Source organism: Lissotriton helveticus, chromosome 2_1 (genome assembly GCF_964261635.1).
Source record: "Lissotriton helveticus chromosome 2_1, aLisHel1.1, whole genome shotgun sequence".
In the NCBI taxonomy this organism is placed as follows: domain Eukaryota; kingdom Metazoa; phylum Chordata; class Amphibia; order Caudata; family Salamandridae; genus Lissotriton; species Lissotriton helveticus.
Genome location: NC_136059.1, coordinates 432,936,248 through 432,958,625, shown reverse-complemented (window position 1 = coordinate 432,958,625; position 22,378 = coordinate 432,936,248). Strand labels below are relative to the sequence as shown.

General features: G+C 42.2%; 1 protein-coding gene across 1 annotated transcript in view; it reads right to left on the bottom strand.

Annotated features, from left to right (window-relative positions):
• Positions 1 to 22,378, bottom strand: part of ITGA1 (integrin subunit alpha 1) — a 1,037,437-nt gene that overhangs the window by 234,804 nt on the left and 780,255 nt on the right. Inside the window, exons 21-22 of the mRNA XM_078675060.1 lie at positions 8,796 to 8,867; positions 5,928 to 6,004 (exon numbers count right to left, since the gene is read on the bottom strand). Of these exons, the coding sequence (XP_078531186.1) occupies positions 5,928 to 6,004; positions 8,796 to 8,867 (149 nt within the window). The remainder of the gene's footprint in view (positions 1 to 5,927; positions 6,005 to 8,795; positions 8,868 to 22,378) is intronic.

Below are 22,378 nucleotides of genomic sequence, written 5' to 3'. Positions count from 1 at the left end.
CCTTGGAGGGTCCACATGGGGAAGCAGATTTGTTCCCCCCACACGTGATATCATAGTGTTGACAAAGAGCTCCTAAAAAGCCTCCTGTTGCACCCGACAAGGTGCCTAGAGCGGAATCAGCCAAAGGGTTTTGCTGGTTGTTAGTTTGTTCTATTTTATAAAAAGCATTTTGACTTCTTTTTGCCCACCATGCCATGTCAGATTAAACCCAGCCATATGCTGATCAGCCCTGGGCTTCTTTTGTTCCAGTTCAGGAGGACTGGTTTTGCAATTTGAGCTGGACTTTTCCTATTGGATCAAGACCAAGGCAGATCTGCATATGCTGGGTCTAATCTGAGATGGCATGGTGGGCAAAAAAATTTACTGGGATGCAGCCATGTTTTATTACTAGTGTGTAAGAAATTGGGTTGTTGGTTTCCTGGGGGGTAACCCCTGTTCAAGCAGCAACCATACTCCTTGTCAGGGTATGGCACAAACAAACTCTAAATTAAACGGTGCTTACTCCTTTGGTAGCTTGGCACATAGCAATCAGATTTAACACAGAGGCAATGTGTAAAGTATTTGTGCAACACTTCAAACAGTTTAATAGTAAAAACACACCAAAAAAGGACAAAAGCCCACAACAGATTTAAACATTAGACTAATTTGTAATAAATAAAACAAGACCAGAAAGACAAAAGTCCAATAAATAGAACCAGAGATATTGAATTTTAAAGTTATTAGTGAAAGTAGTGCTAAGAAGCACAAATCACTAATCGTAAGTCGCACTGGACGCACTGGTCGCACTGGACCTGGTCAAAGTCACAAGTTCAGGGCTACCATGATGGAGTGTGGGCTGGTTACAGGGACAGTGTTAGGCCCGCGGAACAGACTACCTTAAATCCTGGTTGCTACCTGTTGCTTGGATCCTTGCCAAAACAGTGCCACGATGCCAAAGGGATGCTTCAGTTCTGAGATGCAGTGTTGTACAAGGTCCTGTTGCAACGTCATTGAGAATTCCATCGATGGGGCTTGCGATGCAAAGTCCGTCATCTGGGATGCGATGCTCATGAGGCAATGCACTGGTTCCGGGGAGCCGCGATGCAGAGTCTGATGAGATGCGAGGACCTAGGCTTTGGATACACTGTGCCGTCGGGGCGATGTGTTGGTTCCGAGGACTGAGGTGGTTGATGCTGGTCATGCTGATGGGGCCAATCCACGCACCAGTGGTGATGCGTCAGTTCTGCTCAAAGATGCACTGCTCAGCAGAGAAGATATGTTGGTTCCACTGGCATGCACCATAGGCCCACTTCCAAGGGTCCAGAACTAGGGTGTCACCACTTGGCATGGTGGACTCTCAGAGTCTTGGAGTCACTGTGGGTTTTGGATTCAAGAGATGCAGGTCCAACACTTCTCACACAGGCAAGAGGGCAGCAGGCCAGCACATCAAAGCAGGAGTGCAGTTTAGCAGAGTTGAGTTCCTTCAGCAGCGTAGCAGTCCTTCCTTGTGATAGAGTATCCACAGGTCCATAAGAGTACTGAAGAGTTCATGTCTGAGGTCCTTCTTTTATACCCTGATGCCTTGGTTCTTGAAGGTGGAGGAAACTTCTACACAGTGTCTTTAAAGTGCATAGAATTCACTATCTCGCCTGCCCTTGCTCAAAGATGGCTGAGGTGACAATGCAGAGTCGTTAGGCCCTTTGGGTGAAGACAGGACACAGCCAATTCAAGTGAAGTAGGGCTGTGTCCAGATCCTCCCTCCCATCCTGCCAGTGATTGCCCATCTAGGCACACCTAACCTCCCTTTTGTGTGTCGCTATCTATACCCATTCCGTGGCCAGAGACAGGCTGCAGAACCAAATGGCTATAGGCAAGAAAATGCCCACTTTTGAAAAGTGTCATTTTCAGATTTGTAATTTAAAATCCGACTTGACCATAAGTTAGAATTTTAAATTAGGATTCCGGAGACACCAAACATGAATCTGTTATCTCTTCCCAATTGAAAATTACAAACAAAATGTAATAAGGAAACCCCATGTTATCGTACAGGAGAGATCGGTCCTGAAGTAGTGAAAAGGGAATTTAGGAGTATTTCACTAACAGTAAAACTGAAAAAAGTATGCGTCTAACTTTTTAAATACACTGCACCCTGCCCTTGGGCTGTCCAGGGCCTACCCTAGGGGTCACTTATATTAACTTAAAAAGGAAGGCCTGGCAAAAGAGGTATTTTGTCAGGTCAAAATGGCAGTTTAAACTGAAAACACAGGCTCTTGAATTTGCTGGCCTGAGACATGTTTAAAGTGCTACTTAAGTGGGTTGGACAACCAGTGCTGCAGGCCCACAAGTAATATTCAATTTGCAGGCTCTCAGAACATACAATGCCACTTTATGGGGGACTTTAAAATAAATTAAATAAGCCAGTTGGGTTTGAGCCAGTTGGGTATGGCAGAAGCCATGTTTTAGGGAAAGAGCACAAGCACTTTACCGCTGGTAGGAGTGGCAAAGTGCACATAGTCCTAAGACCAACAAAAACAAATTTTGCAAAAACAGTAGGAGTGAAGGCAAAAGGTTTGGAGATGACCCTGCAGAAACAACCAAGTCCAACACAGTGGCTCAGATTAAGTCAAGCATTTCTTGATTGCAGGGTACCTCAGGGTTCTGCCCTGAGCTCAAAGCTTTTCAATATTTACCTAGCCCCTTCAGCTAGTGGAGGAGTGGGGCATAAGATTTTTTCATCATATATAGACAACATGCAGTTGATGCTCTCGTTCCATGAGAACGAGGTGGGTACATTGACTGCATTCAAGGGATGCCTGAGGTGAATGAATGAATGTGAGTTGCTGTAAGTTAAACTCTGATAAAATAGAGATTCTTATTTTCTGGCATGGACCGTCATCCAGACTCTTATAACTGGTGGCCCCCAGAGGTTGGCTCACCTCCCTCTCCTGCAGCAATGGTAAGAAACGTTGGTGCCAAATCTGGCCCCAGTCTATCATTTGAACCTCAGGTTAGGGCTGTTTTGGCCAGCTGGTTCCTCACACTGAAATCAATTAGGAAGATGATCCATTTCATCCCAGAGGAGAGCCGTAAAGATGTCATTCGTGCTTCGGTAACATCAAAACTTTACTACATGAACAGCTTATCTATTTCACCGCTTACAGGCCATCCAGAATGAGATGGCCCAGCTGATTCTGAAGTTAGCTGCTCACGCCTCAGTCACAGCTTCTCTGAGCAGTCTTCATTGGTTGCCCATTGTTCACCATATTAAATTTAAAGCCCTACTATTTGCCTTTAGAGCACATGAGCATAAAGGTCCCGGCTACTTAAGAAGACTGCTTCCCTACCAGCAGGAGAGAGCATTTTGCTCTAATGGACAATAACAATAATAATAATAATAAATGTTTATTGTTTAGTTAATTAAAATCTTAGCACTTTTTTCAACAGGAAAAAAAAGAGCAATAAAATATCTTCACACTTTTAAAACTCTGGGGCATATTACCACGGGCATTATCGCCGCATTAGCTGGACTTTTTCCCGCTAATGCGGCGATAATTTTATCGCCCTATTACCAAGCTGTCGCTAACACCAGTTAGCGACAGCTTGTAGGCGATAGCGGGCATTTAGGGGCCCACTTTGCATGTCAGCGATAATTATCGCTAATGACATGCAAAGTGGGCATGCCAAGATGTTAGCGACTGAAAACAGTCGCTAACATCTCTAACTCCTATTAACAACTTTTGGAAATATTCGCCCTAAGCGCGAATATCTCCAAAACCTAACGCCTGCTAAAGGCAGTCCTTAGCCATGTTATCCAATGGAAGGTGGATAACATGGCTAAGAGCATTGTCACGATAATGCATGAATATCGCTGATTTTTCAGCGATATTCATGCATTTCGCAGGATTTTTACCGCTTTTAAGATAAACCTTGATAATATCAAGGTATCTCAGCGGTAAAAATCCTCGGTGCTCGGCGATATTTTTTTCCCGCTAACCAAGCAATAGCGATAATTATCGCTATTGCTTGGTAATATGCCCCAAGATTTCTCTTTTTAGGCTTCACATTCTCGGTAGTTAGGATCAATCATGTTCATGTACTTTTAATGAAGTTCATGGTCTTTACAATAAATAATTCTTAATAATTCATCAAATTTCCACATTCTGCAATAATATTAGAGTTTTCAATTTTCAAAGCCTGGTCGTAAAGTTGAGAAATTATCATCTTGCATAAGCTATACAATAAGATTACTTTTTTCACATTCTACAGTATAGTTAGGGTTTCAGTTTTCAAAGCCTGGTCGTGAAGGTTAAGACATGTTATCAGCTTGCAGTTCATTTGAGGGTTGACGATTTAATCCGTTTATTATAGCCTCTCTGCAAGTTCTCATTCTCTGATGTTTAGAGCTTTCCTTAATAAAGTGGCTTGTGGTGTATAAAGTTTGGGCATATGCATAATTAATGAAGAAAATCCTCTTGTTTGCCACCGCAGAGTCAGCATGTTGTACGCCCTTTCTGAACCCAGCTTGGCTGGTCTGCAATCGAAGGTAATTTTCCAAAGCATAGGGCCATCAACTGTCTTTTTGATAAACTGAAAATGTAATACTTAAATAAGGTGCTGGTGCAAGAGTCTTATAGTTTTTAATCACATATGCTTGGGTATAATTTCAGGTTGAAGGTATTTTTTATCGAGTAACATGGAGTGGAATATTGCTGCATTGTTTATTACTCGATTAAAGGCCAAATAAGGAAGATTATTGTTCCATAGCTCGGTCGTGCAAGTGGTTGTTTATGCTTTCTGGAGATATTCATGAGATACTTATTTATCATTTTCTTGTTCTGTCCAAAGGGCCTTATTGAGTAGAGAGGCAGCTGTATCCCATTTCAATCGAAACCAAAGCTTTATTGTAGTGTACATTCGTCCTATTGTTTCATTTATGAGGCAAAATTCCAATATTTCCAGAGGATTAGTAAGGCGAGAAGAGGCAGTTGCTCCATTTCCCACTTAACCACCAAACTTTGGAACTCTTTGCCTTCAACCCTCCATATTGCGTTCTCTCAATCAGTCTTCCGTAAACTTCTGAAAACATACCTGTTTGATAAATAATTACCCCGCTTTCGGTTTGGATCAATCCGTAGTACATTGCAGGACCACTAGCGCTGGGGCACCTATTCAGAGATAGCCATGCACTTTACAAATCCTATTGTATTATATATTGTAATGTATTTCATTCACCACATTTTTGTATTCTTCATTGTGACAACCTAATACCAACGTGCATGCCCAGACGTGGAATGCATGTTCAGAATGTCACTGGAAGCAAGCTGAACCTGACTAAAGAGGCACAAATAGGCCAAAACCCGTCTTGGATTGCTTGTGGTCTGGTTCAGAGAGGACAAGGTCTAGCAGTGCGGGCTGGACTATTCCTAGTGGAACAAGAACAAGGCTGACTTGCATATTCTTGGGTATAATCTGAGGTGACATGGTGGGCATACAAACAAAGAACTATAACGCGGCCTGAAGTAATTATCAGTGGTTGGGATTAACTCAAGCATTCAATCCATCACTTTTTTTGTATACTTCACAGATCCAATAAACATCTGTTGTTTAGTGCCAAGACACACCTCTGGTGAACTTAAACTATACAAATAAAAATGTTAAACTACTTTGTATAACAGACTTTTATGGTGCGTTACTTAAGCTATTTGGCTCTGTTATGGACATTTGCCAGCAATGTGTAAAACCTTGCTATGCAACAGTATATTATAGACACCTCTTATGTTGATAAACATAATATTTTATGCAACAATATTACAAGAACATTTGAGAAAGAGTGTTAAAGTTTTCATTTGCTGGTATTCTTTGTTACTTCACATATTTCGATAGCTGGGGGACAGAAAGACTGATTGAGGAAACTAATGTTTACATATGGAAAAGTTCTGTTAACTGACCTTGTTACGTGTATATGGAAGGATGCATTCTCTAGAAGAGAAGAACTGCTGAACTGGAATGCTACTTTGAAAGCCATCTACACAAAGAAAATATTAATGGAAAATATTATCAGTGCAAAATAGCAAGATTTTATTAACAATTTTGTACCAACTTCAGCTGTATCAAGAGAACAAGGAATAGGCCACAATATCAAATATACAAACTGTGATAAACCGTTTATGAAAACTTTGATTAACTGAATTGTGTTTTGTTATTAAATATGTTTTGCTCAAATTTTGTCAATTTACGTGAACATATGGTTCTTTCTAAAAGCCTTCACAGTGATATTATTTACTTTTAGGACCGGATGAAACAATATTTTTGACTCACTCTACTACATATCCTTAGTGGTACAGAAGACAGTGCTTGGTACAAACACTGTTTACATCCACAGCATGAAAGCATAGCTGTGGAGGTAGTAATGTCTAATAAGAACATTTGTGCATATTTAACCCACATTTTGTTGTGATATGCCTTTGTGTTGGTATGCTGTGTTTTGTACTGTAGTGTTGTGTTGTTTTGTTGATCCATGTTAGGTTTTTGTTGCGTCATTATATCGCTTTGTATTAAATATTAAAGTTCCAGTTACAAACAACCATTTATTACTGGCTACAGAATAGTTACATCTTTTCAGATTATATAGGTGTATAACAGGCGCTGAGAACTAAACAAATGAATATCCCTTACATAGTCATAAAAACGTTTTGGGGAAACAATCCTTTTACAATAATCATAGATTCATTCTTGAATTCATTCTTGAATTTCAAGGCTCAGCCCACTGACACAGCCTTTACAACGATGTGTGTTTTGTGAATGTTCTTGTTAAATGAGTTTCTGCGTGTTGTTTTAAATAGATTGCAGTCATGGGCGGAGGAGGCAGGCATTGTATCAGAAGTCCAGTATGGATTTCACCAAGGTCTAGGTACCGTGGACAGAGCCTGAACCTCAGTCTCATAATGGGAAAATATAGCCAGGCGAAAAAAGGGAACTTTGTTGTGCTTTGCCGATTTGAGCTCGGTGTTCGATTGCATCAATCACCAGAAACTCTGGCACATTTTTGAGGTCATGGGAGTGGAATCACAACTGACACATTTTTTATAACAGTCCTACCTAGAGGTTCGGGCAAGGGTCCGTTACGGTAGAACTGGCGAGATCAGCAATAGCTTCTCTGTTAAAAAGGTGGTAAGGCAGGGGTGCGACTTGGCCCCCTCCTTTTTAACCTCTAAATAAATAGTATCGGGAATACCTTATTTAGGGAATGCTCAGACTTACCTAGGGTGGGATTAAGGCCAATTGGCACCTTATTATATGCCGATGACGTGGTCCTGCTGGCCCGCACCCCGATTGGCCTACAAAAAATTGTGACTAGTTTGGCTTCTTATATGTTAAGTATTGATATATATGTTATTTTTTCCAAAACCTTCATTATGAGATGTAGCAAGCCCAGTGTCAAGTGTCACAATATTTTAATAACCAACGTGAAACTTGAATTCCTTGACCATTTCTTATACCTAGGAATTGTCTTTCATAAGAAGGGTTCTTGGGCTAGAGCCATCAATTGTAGGAAATTGCTTTTCGCTAAAGCTATTGGTGCCTTGGTTTATTTTGCCAGGAAGTTAGGAAAGCACCCTATGAATTACCTGTTGACAATATACAAAGCTAAATGCATCCCAGTTGCTTTGTACGGAGACAGCATCTGGGGCTACGTAAATGTGGAGCCTCTTCAGCAAGTAGAGAATGGGTTTCTGAGGAATCTCTTAGCTGTTACAAATAGTACGGCCACGTATATTTGTCATGCTGAGTTGGGGCTGTTGTATCTATCCAACCTCATTAAAATCCAGCCAATTTTTTTGTGGCACAAGGTATGGACCTGTGCCACCACTGGTTTTAACCTAGACGTAATTAGGGATTGCCTTAACCTGCAACAGGTAAATTGCATCCCCTGGCTTGTTTATATTAAAAATGTAATGTATATCACCCTGCATTTTTTTGACAATCCCGACAGCCTGTCTCTCATTACGAGAAGGTATTTAAAGGCACTAAACATAAACCATTTGGAGCAGATTAGGTTATCCACCAATATTATGACAACATCGGTCAGAGCTAACCAACTGCTTCGGACCCAGACGGGGATACAACCCTATCTATTATTCACCCTTGGTAATTCTGACAGGCTTTTATTGACGCATTTACGCTTAGGCAACTTTCATAATCTGGTCACATTTCCCCAGTTAAATGACTGGTCACGTTCTCTCTGTCCCTGTCCCTGTGATGATATGTCAGCACAGTCAACAATTCACATCATATTCTTTTGTAAGTTTTATACTTTACTTAGCAATATGTGGCTATTACCCTATCTGAAATTGCAGGGCCTGAGACATTGTCGACCGGCATTTATTACGTTGCAATTCCTGGACAATGAAATTGTTACTGATCACATCGTGAAATATCTGAAAGGGATGTTCAGAACAAGGAAAACGATGCAAGGTCTGACCGTGTCTAAAATGTAATGTTTTCCTTTGATGCTTGGGTCATGTTTTTTTGTGAGACTATGGTACTGACTATAATTTTTAACACATGTTATTTTTAAGACTTGTTTGTAATTTTTAATCTGTCGTTAATTAATTTTAACTCTTAAGTTTATTTTTATGCTCGTTTACGTTGTTTTTGGTATGTATTGTGCTTTTATGATTTAACATTGTAAATCGAATAAAGCGTATCTTGATCTGATCTTGATCTGAGTTTCTGCTATATAATGAATGATATTAGTTAAGCACATTTACTAAATGATACATACTTGAATTCTCTCAATATCCTCATTTACTTACCTTTTCTTTGTGTTTAAGAAAAGGGTATCCGACTTTGCATGCAACATTGTGATTGGACTCACAGCTGTCTTTCTGGGAAAAAGATAAAAATACCTGATTTCATTTTTCAAGTTTTTATCAGTTTAACCTGGACCAAATTACTTATAGTGATGAACATTGATTAATTACTCTGGAATCATATCTGTCATCTTCACTAGTTGTATTTAAAATGGGTACAATAGATTAATCCACTCTCAACAAAACTCCTCAGAAATAATAAATAAACTGTGTGTCTGACATAGGAAATAGCAAGAGAAATTCTAGTAATCAAACACATTGATATAGAAAACCATAATCAAAAATTATTTTTGAAGGTGACAAACACATTTCCAGAGTGACAAACTACAGAAGATATAACAATAGGTAATATTTATGATACTTTTTCATAGTTACCATGCAGTAATCACACATTAAACTTTAAAATTACACTACTAAAACCATAATTTTAATTGTTTTAAAAAAGTATGCATCCCTATCATGAATTGTTCCTGCAGATTATGTAGCACTTCTACATATTTACAGAATTGCTTTCTGATATTTCTCATTGCAACAATTATTTCTTTATTTTGGTTTATATACTATGCAGTACAAGTCTTGAAGAATAATCTTTAAAAACAATTAGCATTTCAAATCTGCAATGTCAAAGAATAGATATTAGTGACAATACAAGGAAAACAGAGGAAAGAGAAAAAGGTCTAAAGGAATATTTGTAATTTGATTGCATGTCATTAATAAATGTCTAAAGCTATCCTAACCTAAATGGGTTCCTAGATGTAAAGTATATTTTCTAATACAGGAGAGGGGGTGGGTATATTGAGTCAGTGATATGATGGTATGTGAGGGGACTATGTACGCCCATGTCTATAGTTATGCTAGTATTATAAACTCAATTTAAAGTTCAGCTAGTAGTGGGGTATGTCTGTGATTGAATTGTGCTCAGATTCCCATTTGTGCATCTCTACTTGTTCTCTACGTAATCAAGCAGCATGGTGTATGAATTGTTAGAGCTGATCCTTATGTAAGTATTTAGTATGTTGGTTAATGTATAGAGTAGGGGGAGAGAAAACAGTCCCACACCTTTTTAAATTTAGCTGGTATTGTAATTCTTAATCTTAAGGAGATTCTTTTTGAATCTTGCTCACAATACTTCTTGTTCAATACTTCTTGTTTACAATTTGCTAACCTGGAAAGTTCTGAGAACTATTGGGGAATTGTAGGTGTTGTCTGTTGTCTCAGGACACAGAGTTTTGCTGCTGTAAATGTTATAGCCAACCATCTGCATTTATAGTTTGTCAGTTTTGGTAAGTTGATTAGGTTGTGAAGAAGTCCTATGTGGATCGGGCAGTACCACAATACATGTAATAAGTCACACCTGGCTGTGCTGCAGCACAAGCAGCTTGAGTGCGGCAAAAAATGTGCTTTGTGTAGCCTGTACAGGGCCCCATTCCAATTGCAGGGTACATAAACTCTAATCTGGCTTCCATTAAGTATCTGTCATAATCATTCTGCCTCAGGGTAATCTTTGTGTAATATAGTCTGATAGTAGTTTGGTACTCATTAATGTCTGTAAAGAGTTAAGGTTATCAAGCAGAACATTATATAGGGTGGTTATCATATTTTGGGGCTTTTCCCAGTTCTGTAGTTAATGTATGATAGGTGATTCAGGCAATTTGATAGCCTGCCTTCTATTTCTGCCATTTAAGCTTGTTTGAACTGCAAGGACTTCCTAGGAACTGTTGCCAGCAATGAGAGTGATGTGCCTAGTTCATTCAATGTTTTAAGCCTATTGTCCTAGAACAATAGGTCTATATGTGTGATCCCTTCAGTGAATACTACTACCTCCTATCCCTGGTGTATGCCACAGGGTTGCTTAGGAGTGTATTAAATGGTATACATCAAGTTCTCTATGGGCACGTTCCCCTTCTTGCTAGGTCGTTCTCAGTTTTGGGTACACACGGGCAGCTTGGGTCTATATATACAGAAATTAGGTCTTGATGCTCCATTCCTAAATGACCCAAAGAAAATGTTTTCTGCATCAAGAAGTCAGTGTGCCATCTGTGATAACATTCCAACTAAGTAATATGTGCACAAATGGAGCATGAGTGAAGGTTCCGTGGCTTTAATTTAGGACACATTGATCCATACACATATGATTTGTCATCTTCATCAATTCTAGCCAAAGTATGAGAGATAATTACTGAAGGGATCATTCTAAATATATAATTACATCAGAGTGAAATTTTTATTGTAGTCACTCGAAATCTGCCCCACACTGAAAATTCTAAATGGCTCCAATGTGCTTTGTCATTCTGGGCCTTACTTATCAGTGGGGCTTCAGAAATCTCTTTACTCATTAATATATATGGCCATTTGGAACCCAGCTTATTGCATGATGCCCCAAGATATATTTAGTGGTGATGTGGCACATTGGGAGGGCCTCATATTTCCCCACTAAATTTTATAGCCTAAGAAGATTGTAAACATTGCTATCGCTGTAGTAAGATTTCGAAGTGTTTAGATCAGTAATAATCCTGAATATGCCACCTGTAAATAAAAAAGTTTTAAACTGTCTGCATTCACCACTGTCAATTTCTGTGATGGAGGAAGACCATCTCATTGATGCAGGTAAGGGCTCCTATGTAAATAGGACAAGGAGCAATAAGAGAGGCCAGCCTTCTGTGTTTCATGTGTACGGAGGAAATTGTCCAATAGAAATCCACCACTGTTTACTTGTTTCAATGCATTGGCATACACTCAATTGACCTTTGACATGAAGTGATTCACTAAGCTCACTCACTCCATATTTTTATCAGGTAACACCATTCTACTTCTTCAAATACCATGTCTAGTATCTAAGGAGACTGTGAAGGCCTGCATGTCCTAGAGATGCAGACCTTATGCAGTGTGTATGTCTGTGCAGAAAGTGGGATGAGGCTACAGCAACTACATTCTTGGGTGTCTACTCTCTTTCAGTATATGCTACCTAACAGTCTTGCTGGAAATGTGACCCAGGGTATCTGTCTTTTCGGCTTCTGTGAATACCTCATACAGCATTGCTACTGGTAAGTCTTTTCCAGCTTTGTAAAAGTTATTGGGGAAGCCTTCTTTCGCTGGGGATTTAAGAGTAAACAAAATAGGTGATGGCTTGTGCTATCTCTTCTTTGCTAAGCTCTCCCTCTACCAGTTCCTGCTGTTCCAGAGTGTGAGTGGGTAAATGCAAGTCTCTTGCATCTGATATATACAGTGAGTGTGTCGACAAGAAGACATTCTTGCTTCATAAAGCTGCAATGGCTATTTGTGATTCCCTTTTACATAGCTGGAATCCCTCTTTCATATCTTCCACTTTAGAGTTTTACAGGTGCTCAATCTGTCTGTCTGGTGTACAGGACGTTTATTGTGAGCTTCTCTTTTTCAAGCTGGGGAAGATATTCTATGATAGGGTGCATATGGTACAGTGCCTTGAGGGTTCAAATGACAGCTTCTAGTCTTGATTGCTTTGTGAGGAGCACTTTTTGGCCACCGCTGAGTTTCTCATTATTTGCACGCACCATAATGCCTTGTCCACTTCTCACATTGTTTGTGCAGATGTTACTGACATCTCATTGTCTAGTTTGCATGAATTGATGTGTGAGTTTTTTTGTCTTCCAGGTATTTGTACCTGTTTGCTGATATCCTCCATAATGATGAAGGTGGTGTTCCATGGCTCAATTCCAGTTCTATGTGTATCAGGTTATGGTCAGGAATGCCTCCCTCTGGGATATTCCATAATGCAATTTCAGTGAGGAGCGTTGCTTGTTATAAAAACTAGTCAATATAGGTCAAAGTGTGTATTCCATAGGTGAATGTACATTTTCTATCAGCAGGGTGGTGTAGCTTCCATACATTTGAGAGACTGAAGACTGACTGGATGTCTTTCAAGATAGCTCTGTCACTTTCATGTCTCTTGTCAATAGGATTTCTTTTGTCTCTGTTGGTCCAGTGCTAAGTTCCAATTTACACATAGCAGGAGTTGTGTTAAATCTGAACTTTCTTAAAAGTCTGGACTGTCATGAGAACAATTCCATTTTCGCACTATTCAATATAATAATATATCTCATGACTGCTGAAATGTTTAATATTCTTAATTTTGCAAAGACAAATCTGACTTCTTTTCCCTACCACTCGTGTAATATGTTGTGTGTAGGCATTTTCTTATTAGTTTTGCTCTTCCACACCTAATTGAGGAAGGGGGAGTGTCTTGTGCAGGGGCAGTTGCTACTAATCACCATACCCAACCATTCATGTTTGAGTTTGGGTAACTCAGCTTCTGATCAGTGTGTATCTTGTATGAATGCAATGTCCACATTTTTTGAAGTAATACAAGACTTACTTTTGTTTGATAAAGCGAGTTGCACCATTCACATTTAGGTATATATCTATGTTAGTGCCTTCGGGGCATCTGTTGTGTGCCACTGAGGAGGAATGCATGGGTTTCTCGATAGTACTACTAGAATTGTGCCACAGTGTTCAGGAGTTGTTGTTTTTTTTATCACACAGGGAAAGGTGGGTGGAATGTTAAGGAAACAGTGGTAAGAGTGGATGAGATAGGTGAGTTTAGGGGGGTCTAACTACTCTAACATGACCTATGGACTGTTTCAGCAGTTTACTGGATATAGATGCCTCTGTTTGCCTGTCTTCAAACCTTTATCAATTAACTTTTACCTGCAGGCTGGATATAGACGCTTCTTTTTGCCTGTCTTCAAACATTTATCAATTACCTTTTGCCTGCAGGTTGATAAACCGTCTATATTTAGGCTGATAAAGGGGCAGATTAATGATAACTGGCGCATCCCCAGGGATGCGCCAGTTATTTTGCGCCGCTGCTCCGCCACCCATGGTGCGCCGCATTTACAATGCGGCGCACCATGGGGCAAAAACGGCACAGATGCGTGACGCGTCTGTGCCGTAAAGGTGGCGCATTGCTGGAGTTGCGTCGCAAGTGCGACGCAGCTCCAGCAAGGCTCGGGGGTGCCCCATCTTTACAATGCTGCGTCAAGACCTACGCCTGCTTCAAGCAGGCGCAGGGTTTTGACACAGCATTGGCCTGAAAGTGACTGAGTGAAATCTTATAGATTTCACTCAGCCACTTTTGCGAGGCGCACCTGCCCCGGAACCCCCACCCTGCGCCGGAATGCCCACAAGTGGCGCAGGGCTTTACAACGTGACGCATCTGCCTAGATGCGTCACGTTGTAAATGGGTCGTAGGGATGCGCCACGTTTATGCCGCAGTTGAGTGACGCAAACGTGGCGCATTCCCAACATAAATCTGCCCCAAAGTGTTTGTTTTCCCTTGGTCTATCATGCCTATTTACTGTTTGCCTTGTCACATTTTCATTTCAGAGAATAAAGATGTTAATGAAAAAGTAATTTATCATAATTTAAACTCTGATGTTGAGGTAAGTGGGCCATCTTGAGCTCCTGTTAAAACCCTCTTTTATTATCTAAGATTGCCGTTATTTGGTGAAGCACATGCTGGAAATTTGTGACTCCATCCATAATTTCTCCCTACTGCAATTTTGTGAACTGAATCTTGGCTTTCTGAAAATGCAGATCCTGATATCCTGGCTGTCCCAGCAGGCTATGCAGTGGTTAGCTTGGATAGGCAAGTTCAACGTTGTGGTGGCACTGCTGTAATCTTTAAGCAATCTCTTTCATGTGCCTTCTCCAAATTGACTAAAGGTGGCTGTGTGTCTACAACTTCGCCACATATCCGCCATCAGTTTAACAGTCACAGTCTCCCATCCTTGCTGTATTCTGACAGGCATGGTCCCAGAATGAGGGCTGTTTTGTCACCACCACAGTCCTGCTGTGGCCCTCACTTGCAGTAGTTCCTCACCATTTCAGAGATCGGCGACCAATTGGGGATAGAGTAGCACTTATGCTAGGAAGTTGTAGCACTCATTAGTGTTTGGGGACTTCATTCTTGATACAAGATGTGTATCTGTTTCCTGCTAATGCCAGTGTAGAGAGGCAATATGACAAAACTCTAATTCCCTGGCTTGGATCTCCCGTTGGTTGTGGTCATCTTGTCATAGCCTAGTGCCGTCCTTTGCTCTCTGATATCTTAGTGTTATGTGATAGTGACAATTTCTTGTTAAAACTAGTCAATTAACACCATTTGCCTTTTATGGCAACACAGTAGCAGTGCCATGTAAAGTATTGTGATTTAAGCTGAGGGTGATATTTAAAATGTATTCTGTAATAGCAGCTGGTTGAGAGGTTTCAGTTGTGATGTACTGTATTGTAATTGTATTCATTAACTAGAATGAGAGTTTTTGTCATGTTATAGCCACACACTATAGTACAGCAATCAATAAGGACAAGGACCACAGCAAGTAATAGGGCAATTCACTCACACACGTACAGTTAGAGAATACCACAGCAAAAACAAATGTAGAAATATACTTTCTTGATCTGAGGGTAAATTTATATGGACAAAACTAATTTTGAGGCACAGATGAACCCATGATTTATGATCCTGTTGCTGCTGCAGAGCGGGTCGGATCCTAAGAGAAGGGATCACAACGGACATGGGGAGAACGCCTAGGTAGTGAGGATAGAGCAGGAAGAGATCCCTTGGATCAAGAAGACAAAGTACCAAAATCTCACTCTGGTATGTGAAAAGGCAGTGTAAGAAGTCAAGCTATTATGAGGGACGCTCTAATGTACACTGCAATAATCCATGCAATGACAGTCCAATCAAAAACATGTTCACATTCCACAGGCCTGTAGTTAAGCATCAAAACTTACTGATTACCTTTTTTGTGGTATTCTCAAAATAGAGGTCTGTAGAGAACTGTTATGCTGAGAGCTGTGTTGCCCAGGGCCTGAGTAGCTAGTGTTTTATTATTTTTAACATAGAATAATAATAATAAGGGAGTTTTATAAAGCGCCCGGTTACGCTCATCTAGCGTGTCCCTGCGCTAAGACAGAAAAAACTCATGCAAGCAGGCCGCAGAATCAGCTCGAGTTACAGTGTGTAAAGATGTGTTTTTAGCTTCTTCCTGAAGCCGGCTTCAGACGATTCTAGGCGAAGGTCCAGAGGTAAGGCGTTCCAGCCTTTCGCCACCAAGTAGCGAAAGGATCTGCCTCCCATGCGAGCCTTTCTTGTCCTAGGGACCTTTAATAGGCCACCATGGGAGGAGCGCAGAGCTCGCGTAGGTTCGTATCTGGAAACCAGACTCTGGAGTGGTGCTGGTGCCCTCCCATTAAGGATACGATGGCAGGTGCAGAGGGCCTTAAACTCGACCCTACTCTTCACTGGAAGCCAGTGACGAGTCTGAAGGGCTACTTTGGAGGCCGATCTTTTAGGGAACTTCAGAATGAGGCGAGCTGCCGCATTCTGCAGTACCTGGAGACGATTTAATACCTTACTGGTTGCTCCTAGGTACAGTAGGTTACCGTAGTCCAGGCACGATGTGACGAGGGCATGTACCAGCGTCCTACGGGCAGACATGGGAAGGCAGACTTTTTAGGACGCTGAAGCAGACACCCACCAAACGGCCTATCTGAGGTCCAAAGGACAAATCAGCATCAAGCCAAACTCCAAGGGCCTTATTTATGAAGGCCTTGCGCCACCGGTGCGTCACTTTTCCCCATGTTAAAAGTGACGCACCGGCGGCGCAAGGCCTTCATAAATAAGGCCCCAAGATTCTTGGCTTCCCGACAGGGGGTTGGAGCCTCGCCTAGGCAAGAGGGCCACCATGCCGACGACCACACAGATGGGCTCCCCCCCACCACGAGCACCTCGGTCTTATTGCCATTTAATTTGAGGCAATTGGTGGACATCCAGTTTGCCAACTCCTGCAAGGACACTCAATCATTGTAAAGCTTTAGTAATGGCAGCACTTTTAGTTTGGGGCTGAAATAATTTAATGAAAGGCCCAGTAAGTAGCATCTTTGGTAACTAGGCCTTTTTAGCTCAGTGTATGTTGATACTGTCACTGATTGTGTCAAAGGTATGTTGTTCAGATGTCGGACTTCTTTTATATCACTCTATCTTCTTTTCTGATGGGTTATTTCATTAGTGATATATAAATACCCCTTGTTCCATACTCAATTCTGAGGAAAAGTGAAATTAACATTTGGATTACTTCTAAATGGCGCCCATTGTTACCCGTTTGTGTCAAAAACAATGACGAGTTGTACTTTTAAGACCACACGCTTTGTTATTCCTCTTAAAATTAATTGTGCTTTTTGATGTGTTTGATATTAAGTTTAAGGTTTCTGCTGGTGTTTGATTGATGCTTCTATCTGACGCACTTTTCCCCATCCATAGTCAACATTATACATTGCACATGCTCAATCAAATATTTCTTAGCCCATGTTAGACCCGTCAGACTATCGGTGGTCTTCCCCCAAAACTGTTGCCTTCTTCTTCCATTTTTGCTGTTCTGTTTTTGCTGCCCTCAGGACTCTGTGCACTTTACCACTATTAACCAGTGCTAACATTCTTGTGCTCACTCCTTAAAACGTGGCAACATTGGCTTATCCTCTATTGCATATTTAATTTACTTAGAGGTTCCTAGCAAATTGGCACTACACGTACCCAGGGCCTGTAAATTAAATGCTACTATTGGGCCAGCAGCACTTATTGTGCCACATGCTTAAATATCCCTTTAAACATGTATCAAACCTGCCATTGCAGCCTGTATGAGCAGTTTTAAACTGACATTTTTATTTGGCCAAATGACCCTTTAGCTAGGGCGAAACCTTTTTTTTTAATACCCCCTGCCCTGGACAGCCTAGAGGGCAGGGTGCTGTGTATTTAAAAAGTTGGACATGTACTTTTAACTTTTAGATATCCTGGTAGTAAAAACAGTTATTTCTCACTTCTGCAATGCCTACCTCTCCCATAGGATAACATTAGAGTTACCTTATTACACTTAATAAGCTGTAACTTCCAAATGAGAATAGGTCTATGGAGTGGTAATTAAAAATCCTCTCTTAGGGTAAAGTCAGATTTTTAATTCTAAGTTTGTAAATGCCATTTTTGAAAAGTTTACATTTTCATGCCTTAGCCATTTAGTACTTCCAGCTTGTCTCTGGATTTCGTGTCTGTGTGTTTTGCTTTTTGGTGACATTTTCACTTAAATGTTTAAAATTGCATATTTCCGGTTCTACGTATTGTTTTTTTTCATTTTGAGCTTGATTTATTAACTAAATGTAGCTCTATTGTTCTCACTCTATGTGGTATTTTTCTTTTGTTGATTTTTCACTTTATTACTGTTTGAATTGCTGCACAAATACTTTGCACATGGCTACTAAGTTGAGCCTGACTGCTCTCTGCCATGCTATCAGAGGGCTGAGCAGAGGTTAATTTGGAGTTTGCTTGTGACTTCACCCTGAAAAGCATGTACTGTACAGGAGAAAGGCTCCCCCCCCCTCAACCAGCAACCCAATTTCATATAGTCCACAAATGATATAAAAGGTCAAATGTCTATAACTTTGATCTTATGGCTGTTGTGTTTTTCTGTACTAAGTCCATCAGTATATAGAGATTTCTCCTGAGGCGGAAGCCGGGAGTAGACCTGTTTACTTGCTTTTAACTCATTTGAGTGTCACATTTAGCTTGCTGTTTTACCTACCTCACTCTTTCATTTGCTCAGGGCGTTTTCAGCCTCCTAATTCCATCGCGCAGCGGAGCCTAACGCTGACGCGGGATATTGACATTGCCGCCATTTCCCCGCCGCCCACACAGGCCACGCCCCTTTCTCAGAGGCCACGCCCCCTACCGCCACTTTTTTCTTCTCTATAAAATATGTGCATATCCCGGTCGCGCAGCGGACGAGCGTAGCGGGCGCGACGATTGCGCGCCGAAGGCGTGCTAAGGCAAACCGTCTGCGCCCGTCCGCGACCGACCGGGACATGGGGCACCACACGCTGTGCAATTTCATGCATATACTTCTGCCCAATTGCGTTCCTATAGAGCCAACTGGCAGCTGCATCCCGCCACGCTGTCTTACGCTCAAAAGCTTGGCATTGCTTCTCCCACGTCCATCACGCCAGCTTCCCCTCTCCCTACCACTTCTGCTCTTCTTCTGAATACGAGATCAGTCGTCAAACACCAGACCGAAATTTATGATCTTTTGGATTCTAATTCCCTGGACCTCTTGTTTCTAACTGAAACCTGGTACAGACTCGATTCCCTGCCAAGCATCCTAGCCTCCCTCCCGCCCCACTACTCCATGCTCGGTGCCGATCGACCTGAGAGTAAAATAGGAGGCGGTGTAGCCTTGATTACTCGCGAGGCCTTTCACTTTCAGACTCTGGCCTCGCCCACACTAACAGCAGCCGACTGCCTTGTAGTGCGATCCACTTCTTTCAAGACCCCACTAACGTGCGTATTAACTTATCGACCACCTCAGGCATCCCCTTATTTCCTCCCTGCCTTTCAGAACTTACTGGCTACCTTGGTAATTAACAATGCCTCTGTCCTTGTTCTGGGCGATTTTAACTATTGGCCTTCTGATCCTGCAGAGGATTCCTCTTCCAAAGACTTCACCCAATTGCTTCTCAGCCTCAATTTTACCCAGCATGTTCAAGTCCCCACCCACATTCGGGGCCATACCTTAGATCAGATCTGGACACTTAACATTCCAATGTCCACTCCTATCATTTCGCCCTGTTCTTGGTCGGATCATTCATTACTTGCCTTCTCCTTGGACCTGAGCCATACATCACCTCCTCCTCTTCCCAAAAACACCTGGGCTAGGAGCTGGCATAAAGTCGACATTCCCTCCCTTTGTAATTCACTAGCTGCCTCCTGCCCAAATCTTTCGGGCTCGGACCCTCGCTCCCAGACCGCCACATTAGATCAGTGGCTTGCTAATGCCTGCAACCCAGTGGCTCCCCTGAAGCGTACTAGCATCAACCATACTCATAATGCCAATAAATGGTTCAGCGCCGCTCTCAAAGCTAAGAAACTAGAGCTTAGGCAGGCCGAACGAGCTTGGAGAAGAGCATATTGCCCCGTCCACCGACAACACTTCATCACTGTGCTCAATGAATATAAATCTGCCATTCTGACAGCCAAGACCGAGTACTTTTCTGGGCGCATCTTGGCGGCCGAATGTCAATCTTGCGAGATATTTTCCACCGTCCGCGAACTGGCATCCTCGGATAGAACCGCACCCAAGATACCCCCCTCTCAAGCCCTATGTGACTCGCTCAACGAGTTCTTTATTGACAAGATTGCCCTTATTAAGGCCAACATTCCCCCTTCCCTTTCCACCTTCTCTCCCCCTCAACCCCCCGACAACAACTGTTCCTTTACCATAATCCCCCCTCTCACGAGAGAATCCCTGCTTTTGCTGCTCAGGCGTGTTAAATCGGGCTCTCCAGTTGATATCGGCCCAGCACGCATCCTTTGCCAGCTCTTCTCTGCGTGCCCTTTTCCCGCCATTGCTCTCTTGAACAACTGTTTCACCTCTGGCATTGTTCCGGCCCCCTTCAAGACTGCTATAATTCTCCCTATATTGAAAAAACCAGGAGCTGACCCCTCTCTTCCTGTAAACTACCGCCCCAAATCCCTCCTCCCTTATTTGGGAAAAGTAGCAGAGTCTCACGTCACCCAGGCACTTAGCTCCTTCATAGAGAGCAGCAACTACCTTGCACCCTGCCAGGCGGCCTTCCGCCCCTGCCATTCCACTGAGAAGGTGGTCATTTCAGTTATGGACCAACTCAGGGAGGGACTTGATACAAACATCCCCCAGGCCCTGGTCCTTCTCGACCTGTCCGCCGCCTTTGACACGGTAGACCATTCCATTATTTTGTCCCGTGTCAGGGCGGGAATAGGGGGCCAGGCTCTTACCTGGATAGGATCCTTCCTGGAAGGGCGCACTCAGGCGGTCCGTCTTGCCGATTTTTCGGCCCCACCTAGCAGGGTGAATTGCGGGGTTCCCCAGGGTTCTTCTCTCTCCCCTCTTTTATTTAACTTGTATATTTTCCCTCTTCTTTTAGCACTTCAACAAATGGAGGTCACAGTCTACAACTACGCTGATGACCTCCAACTAATTTTTAACTTTTACGACCCCTCACTTGGTGCTTCCCGCTTCCAGTCTGTTCTGCTATTCATCCAGGCTTGGATGAATGCAAACCATCTAAAACTCAACCCGGATAAAACGGAGTTGATTCTGACTGGAGGCAGTGGCAACCCCTGGTCGCTCTCCTTTTGGCCCCCTTCTTTCGGCCCCCCTCCAACTCCTTCTCATTCTGTTAAGACCCTTGGAATTATGCTCAACCACCACTTGACACTTCACACCCACATTAGTTCTGTTGTTTCTTCCTGTTTTTTTACCTTGCGTATCATCAGGAAGGTATCCCGGTTTTTTTCCCCTTCTGCACTCAAACTGATTGTCATGGCCATGGTTTTATCCAAGATTGATTAAGGGAACCTCATTTATAATGGCGCCCCCGCCTATGCACTCCAACGCCTTCAGACGGTGCAGAACCAGGCAGCCCGCCTGGTCCACGGCCTACCGAAATACCATCACTCCTCCCCCCTTCTCACTGCCCTTCACTGGCTACCTATTAAACAAAGAGCCCTTTTTAAACTCGGCTGCCTCACCTTTCAGGCCCGCGCGGGCACTGCCCCTGTGTTCATCAATTCCGCCATCACTAACTATTGCCCTACTAGAGCCCTACGTTCCTCCGCCAAGTCCCTGTTAGTCATTCCCCGGTTTAAGAAAAAACGATCCGGTGGCCAGAAATTTTCGGTACTCGCCCCCACCTTCTGGAACTCCCTTCCCCCCCCCATCAGATCTTCTTCCTCCTACTTCGAGTTCCGCAGGGCTCTTAAGACCTTCCGGTTCCAGCAGGTTTTTAGCCCATAACCCCTGATGCTTCTCTCAGTTCTGAAATCCTATAGCGCCAAGAAACTGCTCAGTGAATGTGCGCTTTACAAAAAATTCAAAAATTCAAAATTCAAATCAGTGTCGACATGTCTTCATATTATGATTGTAAAGTATTTACTAATGCTTTCGGGGTCTCGACCTGGTCAAAATAAATAAGAGGCTTTCATAGCAGTTAACTCAATGGATTCATGGGAATCCATTGCAATATATGTAGAGTCTCTCATATTATCTTCCACTGACAAACTGCATGTACATTCTACATGCACTTCAAGGCTATGCCTTGTGTAGATACACACATTGTTTCCAGAGTAAGTTATACTATAACATACTGATTACAGTCCCCGATATTTGGTGGCTGCACTATATCCAAATTCTAATCTTGACTCTTACAAACTTTGACTTGACATTTTTTATCATGTGCACAGCTTTACTGACCATTTTTAATTTATACATATTGCTACAGAGTTCTGCTTTCCTTTAAGGTTGGGTATTAAAAGTAAAGGGCCCTTTAGAAGATTTAACAGCTTCTGTTTCCCGCATGAAAATAACTAATGTCCAGCGTTGTGGTTGATTTTTTCTGATTTGTTATATCTTGTTTTTATTTGACCCTATTTGATTATTTTGTTCAACCATTTCTGCACTATTATATTT